Source organism: Halichoeres trimaculatus, unplaced genomic scaffold, assembly GCF_033239565.1.
Source record: "Halichoeres trimaculatus isolate MK-OKI-2021-1 unplaced genomic scaffold, fHalTri1.1 fHalTri1_scaffold_5, whole genome shotgun sequence".
In the NCBI taxonomy this organism is placed as follows: Eukaryota; Metazoa; Chordata; class Actinopteri; order Labriformes; family Labridae; genus Halichoeres; species Halichoeres trimaculatus.
The window spans coordinates 8,365,186-8,388,320 of NW_027437183.1; the positions used below are offsets into that span (position 1 = coordinate 8,365,186).

Sequence of the window (23,135 nt, forward strand, 5' to 3'; positions counted from 1 at the left end):
TTCACACATGCCTCTCACTGGATGAGTTGAATGTGGTCAAACACGAGGCATGAATGCAACATTATGATGGATAAACATAGTTTGATGCTGTTTTAATATGTCTAAATCAAAGTCTTTAAAGACTCGAAAGCCTTTTTTTAACTCTTGCATCCCTCGAAATTTCAAGAAATTGCAAAACAGACAGCTCCTGATATTTTTGATAGACATTATTCACACATACCTCTCAAAGGATGAATTGAATGAAGTCAAACATTCGGCTTAAATATTGTGTTATGATGGATAAACATAATGTGTCTGAATCAAAGTCTTTAAAGACTCAAAAACCTGTTTTAACTCTTGCACTCCTGACAATTTCAAGAAATTGCAAAACAGACTGCTCCTGAAAATTTTCAAAGACATTATTCACACATGCCTTTCACTGGATACGTTGAATTAAGTCAAACATGAGGCTTAATTACCACATTATGATAAATAAACAGAGTTTGATGCTCTCATAATATGTATAAACCAAAGTCTTAAAGGACATAAAGGCTTTTTTTTTTAACTCTTGCACCCTTGGAAATTTCAAGAATTTGCAAAACACACAGCTCCGTAGTATTTTCAAAGACGTTATTCACACATGCCTCTCACAGGATGAATTGAATGAAGTCAAACATGTGGCTTAAATGTCATATTATGAATGATAAACAGAGTTTGATGCTCTCATAATATGTTTTTATGCCTCGGTATTAATTAATGCCAGATATAAATGCAGGTACTCACAGTATGAAGACATGATTGGATCAGAACAAACTACTGAGCAGAAAACAATTACGCACTTGAAGATCACACTAGTGGCTGTTTCATAAAACCACCTTCACGCCCTCTTACTTTGACCTCCTGTTTTCACACAACCGCCCACGCAGACTTCTCGCTGAACTTTTCGTAGAGGTCGATGCAGCAATTTAATTTGGTAGATGCTCTTCTTTGAGTGTGCACAAGACAAAAAGCGTTTGCTGCAAATATGAGACAAAAAAGATTTACAGTGTGTCTAAAGTCATTGTTTAAAAAAGTGACAGAAGGACGTGACACAATGAATTGCAAAGAAAGCTTATAGCAGTCTTTTGCAAAACAGCCTCAACAGTTCAATGATAAGCCCCGCCTCTGACAAGGCAATCAGCCAATCCCAACAGAGCAACACCTGCCAAGAACATTTTGACCTCATGAGCTACTCTTCTGATGGGAAGTTGTTTTAAGCAACAGACGGCTGAAAATAATCCCCCGTCACTCAGATAGATGCATTCAAACAACAATCTGTCATGTTGATAGACTTTATTGGAGGGCCTGCTGTGATGATCTGATTAAGTCACAGACAATGAAGACAGTCCAACAGATTTTCACATTTTTTCACCATCATTTGCAAGATAAAGGCCAATGTCCAGTTTTAGTTTGTCTTAGCTAAAACTTACAGTCTTCATTCATTCTGCAGCTGAAACACATCCGTTTAGAGGTTATTCTGAGGGTGGCTGACAGCCCTCGGTTTAACACATAGTTTAACACATGGTCGGAGATCAAATCACACATGAGGCTTGAAGATGTGCATCTCTCTTTGTTTTTCTTTTGCACAAACAAGGCTGTAGTTTGTTTCTCTGTGGTTCAGAGGAGAATTTGAACCATAGTTGTGTTCCCTTTAAAGGTAATAGTCGTGATTTTATTGACTTCATTAACGAACAGGTATAATTTAATCTCCATAGACCATGTTTCAGCTCCACCAGGTGTCTACCCGGAAGTGACTGTTGTTAGGGCGACATCACAGGGATTCAGTCTATATCAGCCATACACTGACAATTGGTGAGGGGGAGGAGGGGATTAAAGAAGAAAAAGGGAGAGGGGGGCTAGTAACACTGATACAATAGGGGAGACAGGGGGAGGAGAGGAGGGAGGAAAAGACAGGAGAGGAAAGGAGAGGAGATGAGAAAGGGGAAGGTGAAGGTATGAGGAGAGAAGGGATGAAAAGAGGAGAGAGTAAAGAAGATGAGGAGGAGAGGGGAAGAGGAGAAAGGAAGTAGGGCAGCCTCACTGCAGGGGAGGGGCCACTGCTGACGGAGAGGGCGGTCGAGTCACATAGAGACAGAGAGGAGAGAGAGGGCTGTAGCTGCTGAAGCCGTGTAGCATCAGTAGCAGGAAGCTAACAGACAGACAGACAGTGAGACAGACAGACAGACAGGTATCAGCATTTCAACCAAACAGCATCAGGATCAGCAGGCTCTCCATCTTTCCTCCTCTCTCCTCCTGCTCCTCCTGCTCGCTGCTGAAGGAGAACATGAAACCATAACCCCCCTCTCCTCCTCCTCCTCCTCCTCCACCTCCTCCTCCTCAGCATTCACAGGATGCTCGGTGAGTATCTGCACTGATCCTCTGCACGCATTAACAGCCTTTGTCCTCTGTTTGTCTGAATGGATGAGTGTGCTGCAGTGAAGCTGCTGTGTGTGTGTGTTGTGTGTATGTGTGTGTGTGTGTGCATGTGTTTGGGGGGGCTCAGTGGCGTCTTCTACCTGATTTGCATGACCATGCATGCTGCGTTTCTGTCTGTCTGTGCTAGCCTGGCTTCAGTCTGCACACAGCTAGCCTGGTAGGCTAGCATGTGGCTAGGCAAAGCACACGCTGTTAGCCAACATGTTAAGCTAAACAAGGTTAAGCCACTGCACACACACACATACTCACACACACGCTCATGCACACACAGACTTCCCTGAAGAATAAGCTCAGTAAGCAGCTAACGTTAAGCAGCTCCTCTAGATAAAGATGAGAGATAACGAGCTAACGAAGGAAGCGTGGTGGATCATCCTTTTCATGTCAGGATTGTTCAGGCGTGTGAGTGTCTGCAGGGGTCAGAGGTCGCAGCTGACCACCCCGTACCCTCTGATCCCCTTCCTGTGTGGAGAGTTGCTTCTGTTTCTGTTTCTGAAACCCGCTGGTTTATTATTCACCCTCAAAATTACACAGATTATTGTTGACATGTTGGTAATTCAGCTGCGTAAACACAGCATTGTTTTATTTTTTAAAGTAGAAAAATCTTTGGCTCCTCAAGCTGTGATGTTACAGTTGAGAAAAAAGTTGTGCACCATCAGTTATCAATGGTTGAACGGCTGATTAACACTGGTAGGACAACCATTTCTACGCCAAATTTTGTGTCTGAAGATGACTGAGCCTAATAACTGAGCACACATGAGTTACAGCTTCGTTGGGGAAAAAGACGACATTTATCTGCATCCGAGCTTTTGTTACCAAGCAGAATCTGTAAACCCTGGATGTGCTGGATTAGCATCATGCTGGTCTACGCCAAACGTTTACGAAGCCTTGTACCAACACCAAAGCCTCAGTGTGTAGTCTGTCATACATCTTCTCAAAAACATCATCACATATCAAAGCAATGTAAAGAGCATGCTTTGTGACTGGTCTTCCAATTTTCATCATATTCCCCATGTTTTTAAGTGTCTGTGCGTCACCTACTTGCTTATCAAACAGACTTTTGTTGGCGGCCATTAAAAATGCCGAACTAAACCTAGCTTTGTTCAAGTTCAGCTGCGGTTAAGAGGCGGATCTTCAGCCATTCCTTTATATGGGCAAAACCAAAGGGCAGCATCAGGTTTAGAAAAATGAAGGCTATGCAGAAGTATTAAAAGTTGCTGTTCATCAAGACTCCGCTTGAGGCTGGCTGCAGAAAGACCGGAAATCACGTCCACATCTAGCCAGAATAACAGCCTTTTTTTTTTTTAAACAGATATGTTTATTGCCTTTTTTCTTTTTTTCATAAACAACCAACAACAGAACACACAGAATACACAAAAAGCTCAGCGCAACATTGGTCTACACATGTCCGTCACAAGTACTGTAAACAAAATAATTTGTACAAGTACAAAGAAGACACAATTCGTAGGGTCCTTTCTTATTATTCATAAGAAATACAATGTTATTATATCATAACATTCCATGATAATCTTATGCCAGTTTGCAGAATAACAGACTTTTACGGCATTAAAAAACATAATAACAGTCTGGTTAAAAAAACTGCTTGGGTCTAAAACCCTGATTTTACTAACGGCACACACTGCACGCCAGCTATCTATACCAAATGTCATACTTGCATCACCATTTGAACTTTTGAAATAAGAATCGTCTGATAGAAATGGCGTCCATCTTTAAAAATGGTCCCATCTTGAATTTTGGCGTGTCTAACGTTTTATTTCAAAAGAGTGTCCCTTAGAGAGTATTTGTGCCAAATTTCATGCTTGCATCATCATGTGAACGATTTTTTCACTTATCCGCTCCACTAACTGTAGGTAAAAGTTTTTCTAACTCTGCAGTTTAGAAGATGTTAGGATCGTTGGATTGTCCAATCAGAGACACAGCTCAGCTCAGGTGACTGACGAGGGCCCTGTAGCTGTTCGATTGGAACCTCGCAGCCGGCATCATATCCAGTGTGACTATGTCCGCGAATTCGCTTCATTTCACTGCATCAGGAACAAACGGGTGATGTCACGGAGACCATGTCCATGTTTTACACAGTCTATGGGCAAAACTCATCATTTTAAAAACCACAAAAATAACAAGTTGAAATAAATCATCCTGCGTACATATCCAGAAAGCAAAATCAGTCCATTTATTTTTATAACCAGGCTGTAAAATTTTTTATTTTTGCTGTAAAGATCCTCTTTTTGGGCTTGGCGTGTTTATGATTTCTGGTGTTTCTGCAACCAACATCAAGTGGAATCTTTAAGCACTTCTCTTTTAGCACTTCTGCGTGTCTTCATGTCTCACAGTTGGGGGTGACTGCTTGCAACTAGCGATATCACTGGCATTGAAATCCCACTGCCAACTAGTGTTTTGGTGGAGTGTTGCACAACAACACTGATACCTCAGCACACAAGATGAAGCTATGTAAAAGAGGCAACCGTAACAAGTAAACCAGAACAAATGCATCCACACATCGCGGGGGATGCTGTTCACAGAAATTCTGTTTTGCTTAAAGGCAGATAGATATGCAGACTGTGGAGCTGGAGTCAAACCAGCAACTTTCAGTCTGAGAGACGAGCGACTCAACCACTGAGCCTCAGCTCCTCCATAAAAAGCTCAAATATCAAATGTCCACAGTCTCTGGTGGCATGATTTTTCTACTTGGATGTCAGTTTATGAAGCACAGAATGAGATATCCTGGCTGTCAAGATCCAGAAACAGTTTGAACAGCTTGTTTTCATTCAGATATGGACTCTTTGTGGAAATTTCACCTTTTTTAAGCTTGATTATTCACTATCATGCTACATCCAAACTCTGCTGTTCATCAGCTTCTTTCCTTTTACACCAAACCACACAGATCTGTCTGGTATAATTTCTGTGAGGAATAAACTGAGAATCAAATGTTGTTGCCAGTAGCACCAAGATCTATCTATCTGCTCCGTCTCAAGGTCCAATCCACAATGATTATTTCCCTAATGATGCTCGAGTGTAAAAACGCCCACAAAGTTCTGCAGCGCTGCCGTGCACTCTCCTCTTCATCCTCTGTCAGTAACGACAGATGCAGTACAAATTTCACAGTTTACATCCTGCTTACTTTTTGGAGCGAGCTCGCATAGAGCAGCTTGTTTGGATTTGCGAAAACACACACACACAGACTCACACTCATAAAAAAGGCACCCTGTTGTGCGTAACGGCACAGACAGTGTCTGCTGGGACTGACACAGACAGCCTCAGACTGATTACTTTAATAATGGGGATGTCAAAGTGATATTAAATGTACAAATTTATTACTTTTAGGTCACCCAGAGGTGGGATTATTGTCATGATCACTGCAAAAGTTTGTGCATGACATTACTTAAAAATACCACAGCACAGTTACTAACAACAAATATTTTACTCTAACCGTTAGCCCCGGTGTTTGTGAATTAGGCGTCATAGAAAACGGTGTATTGTGCCATAAACTGCTGCATAACTTCTCATTTACATGTTTGTAAAACAGCACAAGGCACAGAGTCAATATTTGCTCTGCAGCACAATCATCGTACAGTATGCCATCCTTTGTAAATGAGTCTCATTGTTTTATTTGCACAGATTCAGCTGTCACTAAGACCATCCAATCCTTCTGTGAATCAGGCCCTCGTGGTGTTGCAGGAGCAAAAAAGGTGCTGTGTAAATTTTAAATCCATGCTCACTGTCTGTGAACCAGACTGTCTCATGGCGAATGAACTCCCTAGCTGTATGCAAAAATGTCCTGAATGTAGTGAGTGTCTTTGAATTGTACACTCAACATGAGAGACAATTTTTCTTGAAGCTTCTCTTTATTCGCTCGCAGTTTCTTCACAGCACTTTGCAAACACTGAGATCTCTGCATACTAAACATCAGTGTTTTCTGCATCTTTCTTTCATCCATCTGAGTCCTCTGCACTCTGAAGAGGCATTACAACCTGTTTACTTAAGTTGCTTGAGGCTGATCCGAAACCTGTCAGTGATTATCCTTGTATAAAGAAAAAAAAACCGAAGAGCTGGGGAATAAAAGCCTCTAAGGATGTGTGTCTGCGAACCAGACCAGACTTAACCTAGACTCTTTTGTGGGAAACTGGATAGGGTTTTCAGATCTGCAGCTACATTCAGAAAACATTCATTAAGAGTTTTGACACCACACTCATGTTACTTTGTCAAACTCACCATGTAGAGTTTAAAAACTTGAGGATGCACCAGGATCAGAGACATGATGATTTTACCATTCTTCCTTATTATGCTACTTCTCTTTCATCTAAGATTCATCTGATAGTTTTGTGTGATATTCTGGTATGTATACTGGTTAGCAGCTCATGCCCAGAGCAAGTAGCCCGAAGCAGAACAGAGAAGAGGACTGCAGAGGTCTTAGCCCCAAAAAACTTTCATTTTTTGAGCTTGTAGTCTTCGTTCTTCATGATCCTGCGGAGAAATTACTCTGGATCAAAGACTGTATAAAACAAAACATGGACGTAGTCTCACCGACGTCACCCGTGTGTTTCTAAAACGGAAAATGAAGCACATGGGCTAAAGTGGCCATGTTGGTAGTGGCAACGGTTTCGCGTACAGCCATAGGGCGCCTGTCGGTCATGTGACCCTCAGCTGTGCCTCCTATTGGGGCAGCTCGCGATCTTGATATCCTTTGAACGGCCAAGTAAGAAAAAAATTCACCCCCCGTACAGTGGGAGCCGGTAGTAAAATTAGCGACTCAGACAGGAGACGTTTTTTAAACCAGGCTGTAAATAGATTAATTTCTGCTTTGAAAATGGCTTTTTTTGGCTTGGTGTGACTTCCGCTTCCGCTAGCCAGCCTCAAGCGAACACTCAAGAAACAGCAGATTTTAGCACTTCCACATTGTCTTATATTCTTGAGACAAGGTTGCTCTGGATCCTGTTACTCTAAACACTAGAGGAGGTGCCAGCTAGTGGTGCAATTCATGCTGCAACAAAACTGCTCAAAGCCCCAAAATAATCAAGCTGACCATCACCACAGAAAACAGGATCCAAAACCTATAGATAAATGTTCTGGTAGCCTTTAAGTATGGTTTGATTACACGCCTCAGCTAAGTGTCAGCTATCCCTTGCTTCATTTTGTTTTAAGTGAATTTAAAACACAGACTGTCTCTGAAGACGGGTAATACATTTCCACCTCTTCACTTTGCGTGAAGAGAAACCAAAACATCACCAGCATCAGGCTTTGACATGTGGTGCATTTGCAGCCAAAATCTGCAGCATCGGCTGCTGGATGTACAGTATTTAGGTCACATGTTTTAAGTTACTTATAAAAAATGTTTGAGATTTGTATGGTCCATGGCAGAAATGGGCCAGATGGCTGCTTTTGTAAACCAAGCTGTCAGTTATAAGGTTAAAATCTTTTTTTTTATATCTGATAAATTGAACATGTGGCTAGGGCTGAACAATTAGTGGAAGTGAAACTAACATGTCAATGTAAGAGAATGCAATTATCAAATCGAAAAGGCTGCAATTAATAAAAGGAAATATATAAACTTGTACTCATTCTTCCTTCTGTAAAAAAAGCAAAAGTCAAAATGTTGTGTTGGTCATACTATAGAATGATTCATTGCTTGTGTCCCTGCCCCCAAAAACAAGACATGCTAAGTCGCATTGCAACGTTGGTCCAAGAAAATTACAATAAGATTATTTTCCAAAATTTTTCATCCCTACCTGTGGCCATAGATTATCATGATAAGAGCTAACTTTAATGGTAGAAAATGTTTAAGATTTTGTATTTTGATTTTACAGTTTAACATGGAGGGGGAGGAGCCAATGCCTTATGCTGAAGCCGGCCCGTACGGGGAGCTGTATTTTGACACTAGTGGCGACAGACTTTGATTTTATGCCAAAAGAATGTTTAACTCTCTCTGTCCAGGTCCTGGTTTGGTTTTAGTCCTGCTCTTTATCTCAGACCTTTTGAAGAGAGTGCAGACTGACGCTCAGCCTCCTTCTTGCTCAGTCATGCCTCAACCCCCCTGTCCACTCCTGAACCCCTGTGTCTTCATTGACGTCAGAGTTGGAGATGCTTTAAACCACCTTTGTACTTTAGCTCTGTTTTCTGTCATTGAACTGGGCTCCTTTCTGCTCAGGATATCTGCTGAGAAATGTAGAGTTTTATGTTTTAACTTTCCGATAGATGGAGAAGCAGAGAGGAGAGTTGAATGATAAAACAAATGCATATTTTATGGCCTTATCGGAGCGATGGAAAGAGTTGCAGCTGGTTTTGCTTTGGTTTGCTTCCAGTGATGTCTGTCCAGAAACAAATGTTTGGCATCACTTTGTAGCTTCACTTTGCCAGCTTCCATTGACACCTGCTTGTCTTCTGACTTTTAAGAAAGAGGATATCTCTACAGACTTCCTGACTTAAAGAACACCTGGGACTGTTCCAAAACTGAGCAACACTTTTGTCTCTGGGTATCATCCACTGTGTGTTGTGTGTTTGATCGTGGATAAAAGACAGTTTAGTTTTCCATGAGTTGGTAGAAGATGTATCCAAACAGTCTTTCACTGACCAGACACATAAGCCAAACACACTCTTTTTGCAATCATAGTTGGATCAGAGTAGCCGGCCATGTGGAGTGATGAGGGTTTTTTTGTTTGACAGCAATCAATCTTAGCTGATACGGACATCCCAACTGCCATCAGTAATGATTAGACAACAATTTATCAGTCTCTATAAACAGAAACCTGCATGCAAGTGCGGCTAAAAATACCAACCCTGATCAAAATCTTAACTTTAGTGTCAAACCAGCTTGAAGCCACGTCACCAGTGCCAATCAGTTCCTGATGTCCCACAGTGCATTAGAATTAATCTCACCTCCACACACACAAATAAGCATATTTAAAAGCTCTTTCCTTTTCTTTTGGAGCACTGATCGCATTTTTATTTTTGTCTGCTTTATGGTACTTACTTAGGTAAGCTTAGACCCATTAATTAAGAAAATATCCAAAGAAAAATAGGTTTCTTTCTCGGGGTCAAACCGCTGATGCAAGCCAGAGTGAAGCCTTTTTGTAACTTACTGTTAGTGAAAACTAAGACTCAGCAAAAAAAGGTAAAAGAGTGCTCCTCTGGGGGGGGGGGGGGGGGGGGGGGGGGGGGGGGGGTCTGAACTAGGGCTGTCACTTTAATGCATACATTAGATTAACTGATTAAACCACAAACTAATATGTTAGAAAAATTAACGTTATTAACTCATAGGCAGCATACCTTGAACAAACTTTCAAGACTCAAATAATATTTTTTTCTTTGACTATGTAAACACCACAACTACCTAAGAAGAGTGGACTCTCTTCTTTTAAGTCTCTCTTCCTGTTTTTGATCCAAAAGATAATCAAAACTATTTTTTTTTTTTTGATCGAATTCATCTTGGGCGCTTGATCCTTTGATCCTCTCCATGATCTCTGTTGTCTTTTCTCACTATTGCGCCGCTCTTTCTGTCTGAACTACCGCAACACATTCTCAGTTGGAGTGTGAGCTGCCTGAACTTTTCTGACTTGCAGTGTCTCGCTATATCTCTGTCATCTCACATCTTCTCCTCATATCCATGCTGAGCTCTCATCCAAAGAGCGCACCGCTCTCACCCACAGTAGTTTACAAGCATGATTCTGATTAACAAGCTCCACCAGATCCAGCTGAAAAAACATAATTTACTTCTATAGATGCAGCAAACAGTTGCAATCGAGTTATTAAAATTGTGGATTTACAAATCGTATTTTCTTCGTGTATTTATCTGATTAGTCATGCACTACAATTTTGCAATGTCCTAGAATTCAAATTCTTTATTTGGGGACCTTAAGCAGATATGAGATTAAAATGTGATTAATCAAATTAATTAATTTCAAATACTGTAGTTAATTAGATTAATTTTTTAATCACCTGACAACACTAATCTGAACACATGGCTGCGTGTAGAACCCTCAGAGTTACCTGTTACCTGTTGTTTCAGGTGTGTGATGCGGCGGCTGCGCTGTGGTAGCCAGGAGTCCTTACTTAGCGCCGGCTGTGTTTCATCTCTGGAGCTCAGGATGGACCAATCAGTGATCATCAAACCAGTCCACTCCTCCCTGCTGGGACAGGACTACTGCTTTGAGGTGACACCCATTAACACACACACACATACACAAACACACACACATGCACACGCACAAGCACTTGACCTTCCCAGCGTTTCCTGTGATAATGACATCCAAACCTGTGTCTTCTAGGTAACAACCACAACAGGAACAAAGTGTTTCTCATGTCGCTCTGCGGCAGAGAGGGATAAATGGATGGAGAACCTGAGACGAGCCGTTCATCCCAACAAAGACAACAGCAGGAGGCTGGAGAATGTTCTGACAGTGTGGGTGATTGAGGCCAAAGACCTTCCTGCAAAGAAAAGGTGAAGTATTGAGCTGCATTGGACACCTGTACCCTCACAGCACATAATTACAGGTGGTGAAGGTGCTTCACTGACACCTGTCAAACTGCCTTTCCACTTGATAAAAGTGATGACATGCCTTCTGTGGTTTTTCCTCCGGAGGAGGATAAGATACAAACATTCCCTTTTAAATGCTGCTGTGATTATTCAAAATCAGTGGTTATGAAAAATTTGAAAAATTATCCCAATTATCTCCATCTACTACTCCTACCTGCTGCCCAGGTTGCCAGCTTAAATTTTCACCAGCCTACCTTTAGTTTTGGCAGACCACTCTGCAAAACTGAAATTGTAGCATGTGATGGAGTCAGAAATTCTGGTAAAATTGTCTTATTGCACCTAATATGAGCCACATTCACTCAAAAAGTCCAGAAATATGTTGCATTTCAAGATCGTGATGGACAAAAATGATGCTTGAATTTCTTGTAAAGAGGAAGTGGTTAAGTTTCTGGCATTGAAACAATTTTATTTTAAGAAATCAATAAGAAAAATGTTCTTACCCAGTTGATTGATTTTGAAGTAGTTCAGCCTTCTTTTTTCTCCTTCATATCACAATTTTTTCTAAGAAATAAGACTGAAACACTTGCATTGATTTCCTCTCAGCTGAGTCTGGACTCCAGCGTGTGCTAACCCCAGTGTTTGTGTCTCAGGTACTTCTGCGAACTGTGTCTGGATGACAGTCTCTACGCTCGGACGTCATGCAAGCTGAAGACTGACAACATCTTTTGGGGCGAGCGTTTTGACTTCAGCAGCCTGCCGTCCATCAACGCCATCACCCTCCATCTCTACAAAGACACCGACAGGAAGAGGAAGAAGGACAAGAGCAGCTACGTCGGGCTGGTCAACATCCCTGTCGCCACAGTGACGGGCAGACAGCTGGTGGAGAAGTGGTACACACTGAGCACGCCCAGTACCATCAGGAGTAAGTGGCTAAAGCTCTCTTTAATGAAGGCTTTTAGAAAGTAATGCAATGTGAACATTTTGCTCTGACTAATAATCTGATTATGTTTCACATCTTTTCTTTGGACAGCTGTGTGACCTGTCAGGACATTTGCAGTGGTGGTTTTCTTTTCACCACAGTTGTGCTTTTCTTTAAAAATGTGAATCAAGTCTGCAAAAACCAAAGAAATAAAAACCTTTAATGAATCTGAGGGACAAAACTGTGGCTTTGAAAGCTCTCATGCTGCTGTAAGAAAACTCTTTAGTGATGACTTAAGGCGACACAGACTGTTTTCATCAGCTGCTCTTCTTTCATCTGGTTATATTTGGAACTGCAGTGAATGGGGCCTATATCTAAGCAAACAAAAAAATAAATTTCCAGGTTTATGGGGGTTTTTTTTCATAGTTTTACTTTTGGGTCCTTGAGCCTTGGTTATTTAGAGGAAGGACAGTGGATAGAGAAATAAACTGAAAAGAGATAGTGTGGAAAAATGAAACCCAGCCACATTTATTATTTATATGTACGGCTCACATTTTCATCAGATTTTGAAAGCAGCTATATGATATATGTTAAATTAGAGACTCACATTAATCACATTAATTTGACAGCACTATTAGAATATAACTTCATTAAACAGCAATGAAATTAAGAGAACTGAATAGATCAGGTGAATGAACACATGAGAATGCAGCTGTAAGGTAAAGGGTTTTAAAATCTCTCACAGAAGACTGAACTGGCTGATACATCTCCAAGATCTTCTTCCACAGCTAAGGAGCATAAACACTGAAAGTTTCCTCATCCTGAAGGACCTCAGGGGTCTGAATCATAAGCAGTGAGCAGAGAAGTATTTTAGCCCATTTGGTGCTTTATTAAAGGGGATGCTCGAGTAGAGATATGAGTTCTGATGTAACTTGTTCTGCTTTCTTGGTCTCAATAAGAACTCTGGCAGCAGCTCTCTGTTGGTTGAAGCAGTAAAGATAAATCAGTGAAGCTGACAGGTTTTTCTGTCTTGTTTTGTCATTTCCAGGTAAGTCGTCAGTGCCGACAGTCCGAATCAAAGCTCGATATCAGAGTATTGTCATCCTGCCGATGGAGCAGTACAAAGAGTTCGCTGAGTACATAAGCTCCAACTACCTGCTGCTCTGTAACACTCTGGAGGCCTCCATCAGCCTGAGAGCTAAAGAGGAGCTGGCTGCTGCGCTCGTCCACATTCTGCACAGCACTGGAAAGGCCAAGGTAACAACACAAACTACACCAACTACACTTAGTCACACCAGGAATAAATATCTCACCCTCTGGTTTTTACGACATCCAACAAATAAACCTAAATCCTGTTATTTTCAAAATAAAAGCCTCAAATACATCACTGCACTGGGTTACCAGTCAAACTACATTGTCCCACCCATCATAAAAAGCTGCATCTACAGTGCTTCTCACCCACAGAAAGACCCAACCAACAAAAACATACACTACAACCTGCAAAATAAAAGCATTTCCTGAAGTTTCACCCAAATTTTGAATCATTTCTATTAAATATTGTTAGAGGCCAAAATCTAATAAAATGATGTCGCCCAGGATGAACAAAATTTAACCTTCATCAGAACCTGCGTTAGTTAATTTAAATACATCTGCAGACCACAGACAGGATCACATGATTCCTCTGCGTTTGAAAGTTTAAATCCAGTTTCAACCAACTTTTGACCCTTATTGCAGGACTTCCTGACAGACCTGATGATGTCAGAGGTGGATCGTTGCCGTGACAATGACCAGCTGATCTTCAGAGAAAACACACTGGCAACAAAAAGCATCGAGGAGTATTTGAAGCTGATTGGACAGAAGTACCTGCAGGATGCACTGGGTACAAACACAACACAAATTATAAACTACACACACACACAACACAGTGCAAAGAAGAGCCTCATTGCTTACATATGTGTGTGTCTGTGCTTAGGTGAGTTCATCAAAGCTCTGTATGAGTCAGATGAGAACTGTGAGGTCGACCCGTCTCGTTGTGCAACCTCTGACCTGGCGGAGCATCAGGCCAACCTGAGGATGTGCTGCGAGCTGGCTTTCTGCAAAATCCTGGACTCCTTCAGGTACGTGAAATCCACTGTGCACACACTGTATGTAAATTGAAAACACACTTATATTCTCACCTGTATTCACAAAAACCTCCTTTCCCACTAACCTTCAGGGTCTTTCCCCGGGAGCTGAAGGAGGTGTTTGCATCATGGCGGCAGGAGTGTGGCAATCGGGGGCGGCCTGACATCAGCGAGCGCCTCATCAGCGCCTCCTTGTTCCTGCGCTTTCTCTGCCCCGCTGTGATGTCACCATCACTGTTTGACCTGATGCAGGAATACCCTGACGAGCGCTCTGCAAGAACCTTAACCCTCATTGCCAAAGTCATCCAGACCCTCGCCAACTTCAGCAAGTGAGTCTGAGCTTTTACTGTGAAGGGGCTGTAATTATCTACTCGATGTGAAGCAATTTAGTCTAAGTACCTGGACCTGTTGTATGTTTCCTTCACCTATGCATGTAACCTGCTCGTGATGCAGGTTTGGGACTAAAGAGGAGTACATGCTGTTCATGAATGACTTCGTGGAGCGGCAGTGGAGCAGCATGCAGCGCTTCTTGCAGGAGATCTCTAACCCAGACGGTCTGAACCACACCGCTGGTTTTGACGGATACATCGACCTGGGCCGGGAACTCTCCAGCCTGCACACCTTGCTGACTGAGATTGACCAGGTAAAACCCAACCCTGGGTCTTATTACGTGTAACCACCTTTAAACCAACATATTGTTTACATAGTCTCACTCTGTCTCCCTACAGTCATGTCTGGTGAAGCTGGGTCCTCTTCCTCGGATCCTCAGAGAAGTCTCAACAGCTCTGGCCAACCCAGGTGGTGTGGGTCATCCTGGAGGGATGTCTGTGTCCTCTCCAGAGCCTCAGCGTGTGGTGTCTCCACCCCCCATGTCTCCGCCCCCTCTTTCCCCACCCCTCTCACCTCCTCTGGCAACCTGTAATCCCTCCATGGGCCTGCAGGGCGGCGTTGGACTGGATGGAGGGTAAGTAACAGGAGTACTGTTAGGGTTTACTTACAACACATTATATTCACACTTAAACAAAAGATGTTAGTTTAAGAGCCCAGGAAGTGCTGACCAATCAGTGTTCAGTGGGAGCAACTTCTGACTCAAATTAGACTTAAACTCCTTCCTGTTTCCTCTATGGAGAAAGATGTATAAATCATGTCTTTTCTGATTTTCTCCGCTCGTTATCACATTTACCTCTGCCAATGAGGTTATGTTTTGGGGAGAGTTAGTCTGTTTGTCTGTAAACAACATAACTCAAAAAGTAAAAAACAGATCTTGATGAAATTTTCAGGAAATGTTCATAATTGGATAAGGAATAGTGATTAAATTTCGGAGGTGATCTGGATCACCGTCTGAATCCAGGATTTTTTAAAGGATACTCTATCATTGTGATAAAGGGCCATTTTCACCATATGTGTATATAACTCCACCATAAATGGTCAGATTGCTTTGCAAAACAATACAGGACAAGGTCATCATCATTTCTGACAGATGTAAATGTTCAATCCAGATCCTGGAAATATTCTGGATACTAAGATCTGGAATATGAAATATGTCCTGGGTCATCATAATTTCCAACACTGGTAACAAATTATCGTACAAACCTGTAACTAACACCAAATTGTAGCAGACAGTCTGCTGAAAGGGAGTATAACATAAAAGCAGGACTTAAGTGTTGGTGACAATCACATTATGCTTGGTGGAGGTCTGCGCTCTCTGAGTGCTTTTCTAGTTCATATCTCAAAAAGAGAACTCAAAATGACAGATTACATCTTAAACTTCTCCTGCTGTTATTTTTTTCCAAATGGCTCTGAATGTGTGTCTGTGTTTGTGTACTTGTTTTTGCAGCATGGTAGATTTCACCAGACTTCCTTCCCCGACTCCAGAGAACAAAGATTTGTTTTTTGTCACTAAAGGATCCAGTCTGCAGCCCGCATCAGGTGACCTTCAATTTTTTTCCTCCAAATCCATCTTCAATCATCTCTGTTAGATAAAAAAAATCTCCCTTAAATTTAAAACTGCCAGCATCTGTGATGTTTTCATCGTGTCAACATAACCTTTGAATCTTAAAGGATGAAGTAAACACACTCAGCACAAAACGTTTAAAGTTACTGTAGAATCAGAAGTGAAGATAGTGCACTCTGATTGATTTAGTCCTGAGGAGAAAATAACTGTTTATTTTGTTACGATCAATTTAGACCAGAACACTTTTCCTTCATTTGTGTTTCTCTGGCTCCTCTTTGGGGAGACTTTTGGCTCTTGTTATCTTCTAAATTTGACAAAATACCACATGCAACGAAAGAATTGGTATAATTTCATGAGAAAATATATTCAATTCTGCAACTTATATATTTATTAAACCTTGTATATTTCTGTGGCAAGTGGCAAACTCTGAACACTGAGTAGTTGCATGGTCTGTTGTCAGAGTCAACGTGATTTTGTATTCTGTATCCTAGGACATCTGGTGCTCCCAGCCCTGCACGACTCCAAATCTCTAGCCAGACTCTTCTCCTCTGTTGTGCCCAAATGGTGGAATGAATTACCTAACTCTATACGATCTGCAGAGTCCCTTTCTACTTTTAAGAGATGTCTGAAAACTCATCTGTTCAGGGAACACTTAAGAACTTAATCTGACCCTTCTCGTCTTTATCCTCAGGGGCAGAATGAGTCAGAAGGTCTAAGACTCAGCTCTTAGTGAATTTTCAGCATTAATTACTGAATGTTGTTGGAGGTTGAAGTATATTGTTGCAGCAGTTGATTGTGGTTTGTTGGCTAGATATTTTACAGTGTTAACTTTAGTTGCACTAACTAGGTTTTCCTTCTGTCTAAATTCTTGCTTGTGTTAAACGTTGCTTTTGACAAAAGGGTCTGCTAAATGAACAGTAGAACCATAGTAATCATGACATTTCCTGCAGGTCTTCAAGGCTCCCCAGCTCCCAGCTCCTCCTACTCAGAGCCTAATGAGCACGAAGCAGGGTTTGAAATGACCAACGGCGGCCGGAGAGAGGGGCAAGAGCTGACCCACGAGAGCCGCAGTCTGTCCCTGGTCGACCTGCAGGACACCTCTCCCAGTGACGGTCTAGATGACGGCCAATGGCAGCGCAGGACAGGGCTCCTCCCGCTCTCCTTCCAAAACCCTGTGTATCACATGACTACCACTTCACCACGGCCGCAGACAGATGCCACGCCCTCTGACGGCTCAGTGGGGTCGCAGGGAAACCCGGAGGAGAGGAATACAATGGCAGCCAAACCGGCGTTTCTCACCCAGATGTCTGTGGGGCTGGGAGGGGGTGAGAGGGTGGAGAGGGGAGAAAGAGGGGAGAGGATGTCGGCCATGTCGAGCAGCAGCAGTGGAGAAGAATACTCGAGACGAGCTCTGTCCCTCACTGAGACACTGACAGGTACAAGAGGATGTGAAGAAGTGAAGTGATGTAACAGCTTCATCCTCCTCAGAGCAACTTTAACCCCCTCAGAGTTTATTCTGATGTCACTTTTTTTGCTCCTCCTCTTCAGGTAGCTCCGCCCCTCCTCGTCAGAACTCCTCAGGCCCTCAGAGACGCATCGATCAGCCTCCTCCACCCTCCTCTGCTCCACCAGGACCCCCACGAGGCCGAACTCCTCCTAGCATGCTGAGTGGTGCAGGAGGCCCCGCCTACCCTCCTCGCCCCGCCTCTGGGAGCATGATGTCATCGAGTCCTGATTGGCCGAGCAGCGGGCAGTCGAGGCTGAGACAGACGTCCTCGTCCTCTAAAGGAGACAGCCCCGAGAAACAACGATCTGCTGCCAAGGTAACGGCACTGTTACTATGGTGATCTGTCAGTCTGACTGTCTGCATCATAACAACCGGTGAGGAGCCTGTACCCAGGTTTATGTTTGTGTTTGTGTGTTGATTGTGTGCAGGCTCCCTCCCCCTGCGCGTTGGACCGTACTGCAGCCTGGCTGCTCAACATGAACTCTGCGTCCTCTTACGGTGAGGCTGAGGAAGACCGCCATGATGATGCCCTCATAGAGAAGGTGAGACTCCTCACACATGACTTCCTGTTTCTCTTTTTTCTGACTGGTTTATCTTGTTCTCACTGTGTTTCCGGTTTGTGTCTGCAGTATCAGCAGGAGATTGCGCTGCTGCAGGAAAAGTTGCGAGTTGCAGCGTTACGGCAGGATGAGTGTGAGGCCCGTCTGCTGGTCCAGGATCAGCAGAACCAACGGATGCTGCAAGAGTACCAGGTGAGGAACACACCTGATATTTCTGTAAGAGGATGAAAAACCTGGAAGTTTTGCTTTCGAAGCCGAAAGGAACTTTCTCTTCAAGGCAAATTTTTCGAGGCAATAGTAAATTATTTAACAAGTGAGACATATTTGCTTGTCATGTTGCTTGAAATAAAAATAATTTCTCAAGAAACTTAAGTAATAATTGATTTTTTTATCCCATTGGCAAACTTTTTACTTCATCATTTTTGTTTAATATCTTGAAAAGAGACATTTTTCTGGACTAAACTAAGTCTTTTAAGACATTTTTACTAAAAATTAAGACACAAACACTTGCTTTGATTTCAGGTGAGGTTAAAGTTAAGTAAAGTCATTTCTTAAAGTTGAAATTAGTTGTTAAACAGATTTTAGATGCTGTTGGTAACCTAAAAACAGGCTTTTCTGATTCAGGATGTGACTAACACCATGCTGTTAAAGTGTTTTTATGTTTGTGTGTGTGTGTGTGTGTGTGTTTCAGGCTCGACTGGAGGATACGGAGAGCCGACTGAGGAGGCTGCAGGATGATAAAGACCTCCAGATGAACAGCATCATTAGCAGGTCTGAACCCCTTTCTGCCTGCAAACTAAAGATGGGTTTTATCAGAATACAGATACTTCTTGCTGATTGCAAAAAAAGATATGAAGTTTAAAAATCCTAAAAAAAAAAAGAAATAAGCAACAGACAGAACAACGAATGATAAAAACAGACAACGTTGTGATGATGTTAGCATCCTGCACGAAAGCTGCAGCCGTAGAGCCACTCCACACTCCCTGCTCCAGACATACCCGTCGGTAAAATCCACTAAATCCACTTCTGAATGAGGCAGTGATGAAGTTACGCTGCAGCCTGCTCTGTCCAGTGTGATAGACTGTCTGGCTGACAGCGCTGTCAGCAGCTCTGGGAGAGAGACGCTCCGTGGTGCTCCTTGGAGTTTATGACTGAATGATCACACATTCACTTTCTCTCTGATGTATCACAGCTCACAAAGGGACTACAACCAGTCTCACACGTAAATATTTGACTACTATGGAAGTTTCGTGTGGGAGGAATGAAATAAAGCCTGTGTTGAGGACGTGCTGGAGCAAACACCAGGCTGCTGCTTCACATTCATTCAAGGTTTTCTTATAACATGAGCCTTTCATGAGGTTTTCCAGCAATTTTACTTCTATAATTACAAACAAACTCCTCAGACAAACCAACACTTGTACGTAAAAAATTACGTATCCTGTAAACTGCAGAGCTCCAAATGTTTTGTTCTCACTGTAAAGAAGCAGTAATGTCTGGTTTCTTCTGTTTAAACGTGTTTGTTTGGACACTCGTCTGACCTCTCCTCTCTGCAGGTTGATGGCGGTAGAGGAGGAGCTGAAGAAGGATCACTCCGATATGCAGGCTGTAGTCGACTCCAAGCAAAAGATAATCGAGGCGCAGGTACCTGTCTGAGTTTGATCCTTTTGTGTTTTCATCTTTGAAAAGTTTATTTCAGAGTAAACAAACTCACTCTGTCTCCTTGTGTCCGCCCCTCAGGAGAAGAGGATTGCGAGTCTGGATGCAGCGAACAGTCGCCTGATGGCAGCTCTGACTCAGCTAAAGGAACGCTACGCCGTGACATCACAGCGTAATGGCCTGTCTCCTAGCAACACATCGTCGCTGCAGATCACTGAGAACGGAGAGTTCCGAAACTCCGGTAACTGCTGAGTCACCGGCTGCTGAGCTCTGATTGGCTTTGACTGCAGGGAGGGGGGAGGGGCTTATCTGCATGAAGTGTGAGAGGCAGCAGGAGGCGGGCCTATCTCATTTAACACACCCCTTTTTTAAATGAACCAATCAACACTGTAGTAGTTACCACAGACCTGTCAATCAACTGTCACCTCCTACAGAGATGGATCTGACCTCTGACCACTGACCTGACTCTGCCCCTGTTGCAATGTTTCCCCTCGGTTCCTTTTTTTGTTTGTTTTTGTTTTTGTTTTTGCATGTTTCCTTTTTGAACAGTTTACAAATTCTGACATCATATCCTGTTTTGTTTTGGGACTTCCTGATGAGGGCCAGATACTTCCAACAACCAAACTGCACGTCTTTGAAGTAGTTCTAGACCACCTGGGACAATCCACCTGTATCTGGCTTTTGTCAGACAGCTGAGCTCCAGCGATGTATATGACTGGTCCAGCTGGACTAACTCCAACCACTGTCTCTCTACCAGACCCATCCATGGCTCCCATCATGACCTCGGTATATGGGTCTTGTCTGACTGGGTTCAGCTCTCTGTGGCTCTGGCCAGCCTTGGCTGACTCTGGCTGTGTATGGCTCTTGAATGACTGGGTTAACTCTGGATGTATATGGCTCTGGTCTGATTTGTTATCTCTAGCTGTATATGGTTACGATATGACTTTAACTCTGGCTTTACATGGCTCTTGTCTAACTAGGTTACCTCATGCTGTAAATGGCTGGCTGTAAATTGCCCATGTGTGACTGGGTTGGCTTAAACTGGCACTTGTAAGACTGGGTAAACTCTGGCCTCACTTCCTTATCGTGAGCTGTATGTGGCCCTGTACTCTAGCAGTACATGGCTTTCATATGACTCATTCAACTCTGGCTGCATACCACTCTTGTCTTACATTCTACGTACAACTTTTCATAGCTTTAGTCTTACTGGGTCAGCTCTGGCTGTGTGTGGCTCTGGCCTCAGGGCTAACTCGGGTCGTTTATCACTCTTGTGACTGCACTAAATCAGACTTTGAGTCTGACTGGGACAACTCCAGCTATATTTGGCTCTGAACTGACCTTTTATCTTGAAGTGTAAATGTTTCTGCTGGCATAGCTCTGGCTGTATGTGGCTCTTGGATTAAGGGGGGGGGGTATCATGCCCATTTCAGGCTTTATTTTGTCTTCCTGTTAGCGCTGTAGCATCTTCATATGATTTACTTCTCTGAGATTGGTGGCTTTGAAAATTTTCACCTACATTTTGAGCACGCATCCTCCAGCACTCAAGAATCATCCACTTCTGTTGCATTCATACCATTTCAAATTAGGAGTTATGATATACTGCTGAATGTTTGGGTTCCAAATCTGATATGTAAAGACTCAAAGGAAACAAAAAATGTGCAAATGTAAAGATTATTGTGCTCTTTGTCAGAGATTCACCAATTTGTGATGTCACAAGTTGAGCAAATTTGGCATCCTTGTTGTGAACTTCTTGTGTGACTTTTTGAAATCCGTAGTCTGATCCTGGGATTACTCCAACATGTTTACCTCACAGTTTTTCCAGATTTAGTCCCAACATCCAACACTTTTTTATTTTTGAAATGGAAACAAGCATGATACCCCTCTTTAAATCCAACTTTTACATCACACCATTTTAACTGAGTTACCTCTGATCGTACATGGCTGTTGTACGACTAAGTTAAGAACCTTTTCATGGCTTTAGTCTGACTGGATGGACTCAGTTTTATTGCTCTGGCTGGATTTACTTAAGATGTACATGAGTCTTGTAGGACTTGTGTAATTCTCGATGTATTTGGCTGTTGTGTGACCAGGTTAACTTTGGCTGCATATCACTCTAGTCTGAGTGGTTATATCTGAATTAACATGACTTAAGTCTGACTGGGTTAACTCAAACTGCGCATGGTTCTGGTCTGACCTGGTAATCTGGTTAGTTGACTAACTTAACTGTGACTGTAAATCACATTTTTCCAACTGGATACGTCCAACTTTCCCCAAGCTGTTTATGTTCTGGTCTAACTTGATCACGTCTGGCTGTATCTGGCTCTTGTCTAACTTGGGTAACTCTGGCTGCATATGGCTTTCCTCTGGCTGGGTTAACCGTGGATATATATGGCTCTTGTTGGGGTTAACTGTGGCTGTACATGACTCCGTTGTTAACAGTGTCTGTGTAGATAAAAAAAGTCAATCTTTATCCAAACAGAAAACATATCAACAGTTTGTATTTTGGGGTTTAAAACTCCTGAATATACTCACTTTTCATGTTTAGACTGAGACTTAAAGGAACAGTCCAACACTTCAGTCTCAGTCTGATCAGCTTCACCTCTGTGTGTCTCGTACCCAGAGAGGGTTAGCCTAGCTAAGCACAAGGACTGGAAACAGGGGTAAACTGTTTGTGTAGCTCCATCCGAGGAGAGCGTACCTTTAACGGGTTGAGATGAGTGTTTGGCCACTCTGGGCTTCCGTAGCGTTGAATATTTAGTTGATCTGGTTCAGAGATTTATGTGAGAGAGTTAGACGTTAGTTTGTGTTGTTTCAGAGAATTCTACTGATTTTAATGTAAACATCAGATTTTATTGTAAAACAGTAAAAAGTTAAAATTGTGATGAATAGTTTGTGAACACATACACACACACACACATGCACACACATACACACACATTGTCCTGTACAGGCTAGACTTTCCTGGACTCTTCTGAACTCTCCTGGACATTCCTGGACTATCCCGGACTCTACTGTCTCTCTGCTCTGTTCACTGTGGCTTCTGTCTCTGTTCTTCTGTATTTATGAAACTCTCCGTTAGAGTTCCTGTTATTGTTATTTATCAACATCAGTATTTATAAAGAGATGCTCCAATAAACTATTACACTATCAAACTGTTGCTGTGGTTATGAGTGATTCTACATGAGGCTGAGGAAATGCTGCAGAAACTTATGAATGTGGTGGTGGAAAGTGAAAAGAGCACACAGTTGAAGCTTAGGAATGATGTGGTCACACTGTACACTGCAAAAACTGAAATCTCATCAATTAATTTTTATCTAATTTTTAGTAGAATATGTCTTTTAAGACTTAATATGAGCCACATTCACCTGACCAGTCCAGAAAAATGACGTATTTCAAGTTATTTAACAAGTTTAAAAATAAATCTGCCATAATTCTAGTTTCAAGTAAATTTTTCCCATTCCATTGGCAGAATTTTTT

At 42.4% G+C, this 23,135-nt stretch overlaps 1 protein-coding gene across 2 annotated transcripts; it reads left to right on the forward strand.

Annotated features, from left to right (window-relative positions):
- The first annotated feature begins 1,853 nt into the window (after window positions 1–1,853).
- LOC141790445 (disabled homolog 2-interacting protein-like) lies at window positions 1,854–22,802 on the forward strand. 2 transcript variants are annotated; one of them, XM_074670322.1, is made up of 18 exons: window positions 1,856–2,376; window positions 10,472–10,616; window positions 10,731–10,903; window positions 11,590–11,861; window positions 12,907–13,115; window positions 13,593–13,737; window positions 13,831–13,969; window positions 14,068–14,310; window positions 14,435–14,624; window positions 14,710–14,945; window positions 15,819–15,910; window positions 16,886–17,371; window positions 17,484–17,758; window positions 17,871–17,984; window positions 18,072–18,194; window positions 18,694–18,773; window positions 19,556–19,643; window positions 19,740–22,802. In XM_074670322.1, the coding sequence occupies exons 2-18, from the start codon at window positions 10,479–10,481 to the stop codon at window positions 19,908–19,910; spliced, it is 3,174 nt and encodes a 1,057-aa protein (XP_074526423.1). In that variant the 5' UTR covers window positions 1,856–2,376; window positions 10,472–10,478; the 3' UTR covers window positions 19,911–22,802. The 2 variants fall into 2 exon arrangements, with proteins under 2 accessions (XP_074526422.1, XP_074526423.1); XM_074670321.1 differs by having other exon boundaries at window positions 1,854–2,376; window positions 17,871–18,194.
- Window positions 22,803–23,135: the final 333 nt, after the last annotated feature.